At 40.9% G+C, this 11,028-nt stretch overlaps 1 protein-coding gene across 1 annotated transcript; it reads right to left on the bottom strand.

Moving 5' to 3' along the window:
- Positions 1 to 739: 739 nt before the first annotated feature.
- On the bottom strand, positions 740 to 10,871 carry LOC139712195 (small ribosomal subunit protein eS8-like). Its single transcript, XM_071624035.1, has 6 exons — positions 10,845 to 10,871; positions 6,133 to 6,239; positions 5,536 to 5,635; positions 4,064 to 4,239; positions 2,578 to 2,707; positions 740 to 934 (listed from the first exon to the last, which is right to left on the bottom strand). Exons 1-6 carry the CDS (start codon positions 10,846 to 10,848, stop codon positions 825 to 827), a joined length of 627 nt encoding a protein of 208 aa, XP_071480136.1. The 5' UTR covers positions 10,849 to 10,871; the 3' UTR covers positions 740 to 824.
- Positions 10,872 to 11,028: the final 157 nt, after the last annotated feature.

Below are 11,028 nucleotides of genomic sequence, written 5' to 3'. Positions count from 1 at the left end.
TAAACTTGTGCGTGTGTAAATGCAATTCTACATAAAGGTGTTGTCTTTCTGCTTCCTTCAATCTATGCTAATCGGTTTCCCAGTTTGCTGCCCATTACACTCATCTACGGACTAATCATTTTTCCTGACCCCGACACACAGACATACAGAGTACACACCATCAAACATATCCACACACTTATAATGACCAACATTCTGTACTAATGTAGTCCTGTCAATAGTGTACATGTAGTTGGAATGGCTAGGAATCTGACACACCACACAACATAAACCTCAAGTACATACGTGGCCACTGGACTTCCACCCTACTACATTGTATGTACATCCAAGAAACACAATCCCAGCTACGCTAAAATACATCTACGACCTATTGCTTACAGCAACTCTTCAGTGCATCACAACATCCATTTTGGGTTGTGCTGCTGGATTGGATTTCTTTTGTTCATTATCAAAATTTTATTGTAGTCAAAGAAGTTTTGTATGTAAAGATACATATACACAGGTTATAATTTTGGGACTTGAATTTTTACTTCATTGTCATGAAATTTTGTTATAACCTTGTTCATTTTAACTGGAGCGCTCTGCACACACCACATCCAGTACATGTACAGCTTGCTCTTCCACATGACACACTGACATAGCCATTCACACCCATCTCATCGCGGTCCAAGTCTACTTTGTTGTGTTTCACAAAACCGACAGAAGAGAGGGAAGAAAAAAAAAAGACGATAAACTGCCATTGTGCTGTGTTTTTGAATGTTTTGTTACATCACTTTAATTACAACAGGTCTTGCGAGTTGGCAGGCCTACAGAGAACCACGGATCTATTTCCCCTTCTTGGCACGCATCTTCCTGACGTAGAAGTCCAGCTCTTTGCCCTCCAGGACGTAGCCGTCGCATCGTCCACACTGACCGGGTCTGGATGAGATGCAGGCTGAAGCAAGAGAGTGACCAATAGAAGTTGGGGGGGGGGGGGAGAGAAAACATTAGATACAGTGTACTTTACATCACAGGAAATAACTTTTATCTCTCTCTCTCTCTTTTTTTTTTTGTGTAACACTTTGCATCAGCCGGCGACAATATTGATTTAGGGATAGTACAATGCACCACTTCCGAAGTTCCACTTCTGATTAACAGCATCTCTGACAATTTTGCTCTTCTAGTGTTCAAAGAAATTCAGAGACCTCCCTCTTTTTCTCTATGATGCATGCTACCACAATCCTCAAATTTTCCATCAAGCACCTTCCCACCAAGAAAAGCCATTTGCAGACCTCCCAACCTTTCTGACTGAAAAATAGGGATGATTTTGCTAAAAAAACAAAATCGAAAGAAAGAACAGTTCCCTTAAGCCCGCCGCACACTACACGATTTTGCCCCGATTCACCGGTCTTAAGACCTTAAGACTAGAAGTGTGACGTCACAGTCTTGCCATTTTCTAGTCGTACGACTGGGTCTTAGCGCCAGTCGTAGAGATTTGACATGTTGAATTTCTACGACCAGTCGTGAGCTTTCAGCCATTTACAATGCAGCAAAATGCAAGCGCACGCAGTGCGCACTGCGCGCGCTTTACAGTCGTAAGCCTACTCGGTCGTATAGTGTGCGGTGTCCGGTCGTACGACTGGTCTTGAGACCCAGCTTGGCTTAAGACTTTAAGACCAGTCGGATCGTGTAGTGTGCGGTGGCCTTTAGGAGTGTGTAGTAAAATTATCACGAAAAGTAGGAATTCCTATTGAAACAACAGCCGAGAATAGTCAAAATTCAGATTCTTTCCTCCAAAATTAGAATGTTTGGAAGGTCTGCCTTTGCCTTACTTTTTCTTTGCTTTAGCTCTCTGTGCACCCCAATTGATACTTCACACCATTACTGATTCACATCTTACAGATGGCCCAATAACTCCCCCCCCCCCCCCCCCCCCCCCCCCCCTCTCGATCTCTTGAATATGTTTTGGTCTGGACATTCCGTGGGCTGGGTAATGGCAGTCAGTGTAACTATGACATTTCAGTCTTCACAGGCCTGTGTTAATGTCAAAACGACCCACAAGCCATCAGAAAGACTAATCTTGTACATCATTCTGCCTGGCCAGCTTTTGTTTTCTCCATGCAAAACAGGGCCAACTACTATGGTGTTGACAACAGTGCCTTCTCGCGCTTTTTGTTTCAAGACTATGCACATAAAACTGATACAAGACAAGTGTTCTCCAGTTAGTCATCATTCATTCATTCATTTATGCAGGAGACCAATCTCCAAACAAATAGAACTCTGATTTTAGTAACTTGTCACTTGCTACCTTTTGTCAAGGTTGGACAGAGGTGTTCTTGTCCTCCCCACTTCCACAGGTTTTTTTTTAACTCCATAGATACATGTGTAATACTTAGTGAGTCACTCTGACAAGTTTCGAAACTGCACATCAGACAAACAACGAAACAAATATGACACAAGTGTCATGTGTACCATGAACAGCCCACATGGCAACAAACCAGCTCCAAATGGAAGTGTGCTTTTAAATGTTACTCTCTCACCAAGCTAACACAGGCAAGGTGTAAAAAGATGATCCTGCTGAAATTGAGTGGTGCTTACCAAGGAGACGTCCAGTGCCAAACTGCTCCTCCAGGGCCTGGGCGACTTTGGCGGTCTTCTTGCGCTCCTCGTACTTCTTCTGCACCTTCTTGGAGCCGGTGCGGGAGAGGGCCTTCTGCTCCTCTTCAGTCTGACATGGAGATAGAGAAACGACATGGGATGAGGGGAGGAGAGAGCTTGTCATAATGATACCAGGTGTAAGGGCACAGACTAACAAATGAATCTCAAATACTGGTTGGCATAATAAAGAAGTAATTCAAACCCATCCAGTCCATTCATATAATTTTGTACAACTTAATTTTGGCAGCTTCTGAACTCACGACTATGATAGGTCTACAGAATATGCAGCTGAATTGCTATTTCCTTCAAGCAAGGCCATCTGTTAAATTACTGTGAGCCCAGAAAAGAAATGTACTGGCCCAACATTTAAAGCGATATGAAAATTCATTATGAATTTTTGATGCCTGATCAGGCCACCAAGAGACAGCATTTCTTCTTTTATTTTTTTAATTTGGTGGCCTGACATTAACTTTTAGTGGTCCCACGCCACTGCCAATGCTGAGCCCTGCGCACAATGGTTTAATATTTACATACAATTAGGGCACTACCCTTATACCAGTACTAGACACCTTTATGGACAGTACCAGTGTTGATGGCAAACAGCAGTCAGTGTAACTATGACATTTAGGTCTTCACTAGAGACTGTATCAAGGTCAAGACGACCTTCAGTCAATCAGAAAGACTAATCTCAGGCATCATTCTGCTGCGCCCACCGACGGATCTCTGGGGGTGAACTGCAAGTTCAGGGGGGCGTTTCATCAACGAGTTCGTCGGAGTTTTCACCGACGAATTTGCTATCAGCCAATCAGACGCAAGGATTTATACTGACAACTGTTTAAAGCTAATGAAATCCTTGGTCTGATTGGCTGATAGCAAATTTGTCGGTGAAAACTCCGACGAACTCGTTGATGAAACGCCCCCCAGGAGTCTATTCAGGGAAGTGTTTGGGGTTCAGTGTTGGCAACACAAAATTAAAACTGTATTGATATTGGTACGCAAGGGGAGGGGGTTCCTGACAAACCCTGACTCATTCAATCACCATCCATCACACCAATTTTTCAAGTCTGGCAATACTCATAAAATTAACAATGCGTTGGGTCTCCTGTAACAGAAATGGAATGTATCATCTCAAAGTGTGACAAACGCAGAGTACCTCTTCTCTGCAATAGGGATTATACTTGCCTCAACATTACGCTGTGGTTCTAGATCACAAATTCAATCACACTTGTGACTTGTGAAATATCATGCTCCTTTTGAAATGGAACATACAGCCATTAACCCGTTTCTAAGTATAAGAATTGCCATACGATCACTTGACTTGAAACAAGTTTGACTGATAAGTTGATTGCTAATCTTCTATATGATGAAAACAACAATATACATATCATGATTTAAAAGCTTCCAGGAAAGTGTCACAACAGCATACCAGCTTGGCACCCTTCTTCCTGGCGAGGGGGAGAGCGTAGTGGGACTCGTACCACTGGCGGAAAGGTGCGGAATCCACCTGGACGATGGCATTCTTCACCAGGGTCTTGGTACGCACCAGCTCGTTGTTGCTGGCGTTGTAGACGACGTCGATGATGCGGGTTTTGCGGGTTACCTCTGCAGAGGAATTCAAAGAATGCCAATCATCGCATAATAACTTTGAATTCAAGACAGCAAATTGTGCTCCACTCAACTCATCCTTTTATACAGTACAAAGATAATGCTTGTGGAAAGAGAAAAATGTTTCTGCTAATTGAAACCGATTGTGATGAATATGCCATAAGAGAAATGAGAGAGAGAGAGAGAAAAAAAGGTAAACACATGGAAAAATGGCAGGTAGATCTCATTATTTTACACACCTCCTAACCTCAGACTGAAAAGTAGCGCTAAATTTGGCTAAAAAGTAGGAAAGAAGGAGCAGTTCCCATAGGAATATGATGTAAAAATATCAAGAAAATAGGCAAATCTTAATTAAAACTAGAGCTGGGAATGAGTAAAATTTGGATTCTTTCTCCAAATTCAGAATGGTTGGGAGGTCTGCATGCTAATCTGAATTGTTAGTTTTAGAAGGGTGGGCATTCATTTACATCATACTAATAACTTGACAAAGCAGTCAGTGTATCTATGACATTAGAGCCTTCATGGAACTGAGATGTTACGAGAACCTTCAGTCCATCAGAAAGACTAATCAAAGACATCACTCTGCTTTAATATAAATATGACATTTTTAAGGGAGTGTGAGGTGGGGTGGGAATATATCTCTGAAGCCATGCTAACCCTCCCTCTCTTTATAGATTCATTCATGCTCAACAAGTTTGGCACAGCAATGTATAAGCTGTTATTTTCGCGAGGGTTTAATTTTTGTGAATTTCGCGAATCAGTTGGATCGCGACTTTAACAACACCTGAAAATGTCTACATGACCTTCGTTAATAGAGCACTAACGTAAAGGTCGGCGTCGATTTGCAAAAACAACATCTCTGAAAAATGTCTATGACCTCGTCTTTCGCGAAAATATCTGTACGCGAACATAACAGCGTATACAGTATTCAAGGCCGATAAGCATATAATGGAACAAAAGATAAACACTTTTCTAATAAAAATGAAATCCTGAGTGAAGTCTCTCTTTTCTTTCATTTTATGGGAACTGAGAAATATTTTTCTCAGTGCACTGTGATCAAATCAAGCAAAAATTTAGAGTCAAGAAAGTGAGAACAGCTGTGTTCAAACAAATGAAGGACGTTATGGGCACTCAAATGGAATACAGCTGGGAGACTGAAAGATCTACAAATGCATGTTACTTTCATAGCAAACCATAATGGACCAGATGGTCTGATTTTACTGAACAATCAAAAGCAGAAACATTTCATGTACATGTATGTAACTGTGAAAGCTTGTACAATGCTCTACTTACGTTCAGAGCCCCACGAGAAGTTGCCAGCGTCCAGACGAAGGGCACGGCGCTTGATGTTTCCACCCATGCATCGCACGAGATGAATCCTCTTGGCGCCAAGCTGCCGATTGAAAAATACAGCCAAGCTCAACATTGATATCGTCTGTTGGAACTGACAATATATGAAAAATTGCACCTTCACATCTTGACATGGGCAAAATATATAAATTCTTTTGATTACAACTGAAGCTACTAGACAAACTATCAACATCATTTATATGCATGCAACAAAGATCTAAACGGGTACCTTGCTTTTTTTATGTTGAAAGTCAAATTTTGCTAAACCCATTGAGGAAGGTTCGATTTTGCTACAACACACATTTCCCGTAGACGCTTGCCCAAGTACACTTGGGACTCGTCCTCAACGGGTTAATAGCAATCATTTTCCAGGTCAACTAAAAATGACACTGGTTGATATGTCCTATTTACTGCCAATAATTAGATGCAATTATGAAGAGGAGCAGCATTGGCATACTTTAGAAGAAAAACATGTTTACATGTTAAATTACAAGATGCAAGGAGACCGAAGCATCATTTGCACTGATCTTGGAAACGTACCCTGGTGTTTGCTGGTGGGCGTCCAAGCTCAAACTTCCTCTTCATGCGAATGGGAGGACACCGACCTCCCGTCTTTCGTCTCTTGTGCCATCTGTCTCGTGAGATACCTGATGGGAGTGGGAGAGACACACAAAATGAGACATAACCCTGAAATGTGATATGCGTAGCACTTATTTAATCATGTACTGCAGAGTGGTCCACAACTTGAAATTTGAGCATGTTGCACGTCCAGAATCTGAGAATATTGCAGAATTGTATGTGCACGGAACGCACATCACAAGCACGTAGTACGCAATATTCACAGTTCATCTCTTTTTGTGCTGCTTGCATTCAATTTTCTCTCTTACGTTTTGCACACAAATATCCACGTACCAGGTACAGTAGTTTGATGTTTCTTATGTTTTCTGATTCAATGTTCTCTCTGTTTTACACACAAATATCTAAGTGTCAGGTAGCTTGACGATTCTTATGCTTTCCACATGTTTGAATACATTTTTTTTTGGAGCTTTTTGCAAATTCTTGAGAATGTTGCACAAGAATTTGAGCGTGTTGCAGCGCCATGCTGAAACCCCTCGTGGACCACCCTGGTACTGCAACTGCCATACTGATTAACTGAACAGAATCATCAATGTCCTTTCTTTGTCACAAATCATGCAACAAAAACAAAACAACAACAATGTCTGAACACTGAACTCGAACCCCACATGCTTCGGACACATGGTGCCAATTTTGCTTTTTGATGGTGAAACTGAAATTTGGGATTTTCAATAGCTTTTCAGAGGTGACCAAGGGAATTTCCTGTTTTGAATATGTTAGTCGATGACAATGCCAGTGGCAGTGTGTGAAATGATGTGATTTGTTTATGTTGTAACAACAGAATTTGCTGTTGTTGTAGATACACATACTATTGGTCTAGATCTAGAAAAGATAGATCTAGACTAGAGGTCAATTATGATCATGATGATGAGGTAGGTTGCCCTATTATATTACCGTTAGTGATAAGTAGTCAGATTCTGACAGGCCGTCGGATTTTGGATGGCTTAGAACCCCTACTTTATGCCTCGATCACTAGCGAAGAGGGAGTTGCTTCGTGTTGAGCAAGAACAAGAAAGTCAACATCAATATCAACGCTTCCTGAGAACTGATTTGCTTCAAAGTCAATGATTGGAAATAAGCTATCAGGGCTATTGGGGCAAACTATTTGTTGCATAGGGCCCCATTTTTCTCTCTTTCTTTAAAGGACAAGTTCACCTTCATAAACATAAGGATTGAGAGAATGTAGCAATATTAGTAAAACACATCATTGAAAGTTTGAGGAAAATCAGACAATCCGTTCAAAAGTTATGAATTTTTGAAGTTTTTGTGCAGGACCCGCTGTATCAGAAGACTACTGCAGTGTATAAATAACTTAGATGTCACATGCGTACAACAATATAAGGAAAATATAAAGAGAATTTCACAAAATTCCATCTTTTGAAAAAAGTACATATTCCCCTGACTCGTTACCGACAAATGTTATGGGTAATATTATTTCCCCTGCCTTTAGAAAAAGGCAAGTCAAGTGCTCTTTTATTATGCGAAAAAATTGAAAATATGTTGAATTTTCTTTTACATTTTCTTTATACTGTTGTACGCATATGACTCACAAGATGTAGTAGTCTCCTCATCCAGCGGTTCCAACACAAAAATTTAAAAAATTCATAACTTTTGCATCGATTGTCCAATTTTCCTCAAACTTTCACTGATGTGTTCTGCTAGGTCAATTCCATTGTGACTTATGGGACAAAGTGACAATTGTCGGCAATTTCAAACCAGTATTTTGAGAAAATAGTTGCATCAAATGCATTTTTCTCAGTTCATGGTTAGATCCATCATATCACAGTTTATGAAAACACCATACTTAGTTTGAAAAGTATCATTGCATTACGTACAGCAACGAAAAATTGCTGTCGTGACTTATGGGACATTTGAGGACCACCGTTTTTCACATGGGAAAGTAAGTTCTGAAATATTCTTACACACAGAGTCTCTGGAAAGATATTTTCTTTCCTGAATGTAGCAAAAGGTTGGTGCTTACCCTGAGCCAAGTGATATGAATATCTACTCATTGGTACAGTAGCAGGATAGGGAAAACCAGTGTGACTGATGGGACACAAAAACGTGACTTATGGGACGCTATCAACTACCACATTTTGAGATTGAGAGAATAATATTTACTGATGGCGGAACAAGTTCTAGAACATCATAAAACCAATCTATGACCAAAGAACATTCAGAAAATAAGCCATCTTAGAATTACACAAGCTGTATTATGGTCATAATAGTGTATCAGAAATGATACATAAATTCTGCAAAAATTGGCAATTTTCATGAAAAATGAAGGTTTTTCGGACATAACTCCACTCCACGTTCACCGACGTTCACAAATGAGGTATCAAAATATCCGTTGTGAAAGGCTGCTTTGAGTAAACAATACCAGATCATCTAATTAAGCTTCATTAATCATCTATACTCAATAGTTTGATTTTCATAAAATGCAACCTTTCCATGGAATTGACCGCTAATATTGTTGCATTTTCTAAATCCTTATGTTTATGAAGGTGAACTTGTCCTTTAAGACACAACAAGAAGCTATTAGTATCAAATATTTCCTGTGAATATAGTGTGATTTTGGTGGAGTTTGGGTTGGCAGAATGTGAGCTATTGACATGGATACAAAAAAAAAAATACATAGGTATAGCACCATAACACAGTTCCAGGGTGTAGAAACTCTAGTAGATCCACATCTAACACTTAAATCTACTCTAGCTGTCTCAAGCTAGCTGCTGGAGGAGCCTAAAGACTAATGTTTAGTAGCGATCAGTATCAACATCAACCCGTGCCAAACTTAACAATGTGCTTTTGACATTTTCTGGTCCATTCGGGCATTATGGAATTAATGTCGATTACATATTGTAGCTAATCGACATTAATTCCATAATGCCCGGATGGACCAGAAAATGTTAAAATCTACCATTGAAGTCACCACTACCTAAAAGTCGCCAGACATTGATTCCCATCGCATGTACTGCGCGCCGCGATCGAAGATCAGCTGGGGCGACGGATTTTCATCCCTCTCAAAAGACATTCCTAATCAGTGCGGTAAACCCGCTCATGAGGACCGCTCCTGCGTACAAGGACTGCCCCACCTCATGAGGACCACCCCCACGCCTCATGAGGACCGCCCCCATACCTCATGAGGCCCGGGGGGAACGCCTCACGAGGCCCCCCTATTCACTTCTATTCATCTCACATCTGATGTATAAATTGTCGCAACTTTGCACGGTGATTTTTTGTTACACACACATGTCCACTATCCATGATGAAAAGAAGAAAAAATCCTATCTGTTTTTTTTTTTTTCAAAAATCGAGTTTTAATCAACCGATGCAGAGCGCCCATTAAAACACGTGGGAGCGGTCCTCATGAGCGGGTTTCCCGGACTGTAATGCACCTTTTTCCTCCATCAAAACACAAATAGGGTGTCGGTGTAATCCATATGTATTTTACTAATGTTAGAAAATATCTAGCGCCTTTGTCTTTACCATATGTAACAGGTGACAAAACGATTTTTAATGCGAAATTTTTTTTTTATTTCGAATAGATTTCAGGTGACAGATTAACAAAGTTTTTCAAATGCGATGATGCACAATGCATCCTACATTGAAGTGTGTGTAAAGTTTGACACACGCGCTAAGGTTTACGTGGCGTGGCGCCCTTTCCCTATGCTATCAGAGATGCCAAGTTCAAAAAACTTTTATGAGTGAGATTTTTATGACTCGGCGTCTCGGCGCTCACGCGCATGCGCACGTGAAAGAGGAGGGTGTCCCCCTCCCTTGCTAGAGAGCTTTTTTTAATTATTAGGTCTTGATGCTATCTGGTGCATACTTAAGTGACTATTTTTTACTAATTTTGAAAGGCAAAAGGGAAATATACCTTCAATTGCAACTATCACTTTAATCCTTTGAGCTATGCTCCTTATTTTTGGCCCAAATTGCAGACTTCACCAGATGCGTGAGAAAAATGGGTGCCATGCGTGAGATCGTGAGACAGACCCTAAATGCTTAAGTCTCACGCATTCTGCGTGAGACTTGGTAGCTCTGTGCTATGGGGCCGCGAACTAATCCGAACTAGGTTACTAAATTCAGGTGTTCGACAGTGCTTATCGTGGTTACAGCTGTAGTTCGCCAACCCGGGGAGTGCATAGGAAATACACGCAAGTGGCGACTAGAATCTACTGGCAGTGGTATACGGTAACTGACGTTGCAATGTCATTTCTACGAACAATGAAAAGATGCATGTGAAATTTTTAATGCCCGCTAAGGCGCTTAGTATATTTTCAGTCTAATTTGTGAGCCATCATCTGTAGTAACTGTACTGGAGCAAGCACAGTAGTCTTTACGCAGAAGGCGCACGACGATTTCTATAATGTTAAATTTCCTGCGTGTACATTTCACGTTGTGTGAGCACAGTGAGATGCGTTATGTGTCTATTCCGTTCAGGATCAACCAAAATATTCATTTTTTTACGATGAAAATCATACAGTGTGAATACAAAGTCAATCGTGGTAAGAGAATGTTAAGTCCTTATTCATAAAGAAGCGACGCTTATTGAAGAAAAGTGTAGATTGCCGAGATTTGAGAAGATTTAACAATGATTATCTGAATCTCCATACCCATACTGTATGGCCAAAGTTAAAGAGGAAGTTCTAGGAGCAGGGTACGATGGGATAGATGTGATTACTCAGTGGAGGATGGTGCTCCCCGATGCCCAGAGCCAGCTGCAGGTAGCATGCTGCTACGCAACTCACAATTCAGCTTTTAGCAAACAAACAAACCAAGATGGCGCCTTAGAGGTTG

The sequence above is a fragment of the Diadema antillarum genome, unplaced genomic scaffold (assembly GCF_040938485.1).
Source record: "Diadema antillarum isolate AM-2024a unplaced genomic scaffold, OU_Dant_1.0 seq00001772_RagTag, whole genome shotgun sequence".
Taxonomy (NCBI): domain Eukaryota; kingdom Metazoa; phylum Echinodermata; class Echinoidea; order Diadematoida; family Diadematidae; genus Diadema; species Diadema antillarum.
Note: the sequence above shows the minus strand (reverse complement) of the source record. Positions and strands in the feature narration are given on the sequence as shown.

What these genes read in the sequence shown, in the direction of transcription:
- LOC139712195 (XM_071624035.1), bottom strand. An exon ending in GCCCACCAGCAAACACCAGG is followed by an intron (nt 5,636 to 6,132) that starts GTACGTTTCCAA and finishes TTCAATCGGCAG; the next exon opens with CTTGGCGCCAAGAGGATTCA. An exon ending in CTTCTCGTGGGGCTCTGAAC is followed by an intron (nt 4,240 to 5,535) that starts GTAAGTAGAGCA and finishes ATTCCTCTGCAG; the next exon opens with AGGTAACCCGCAAAACCCGC.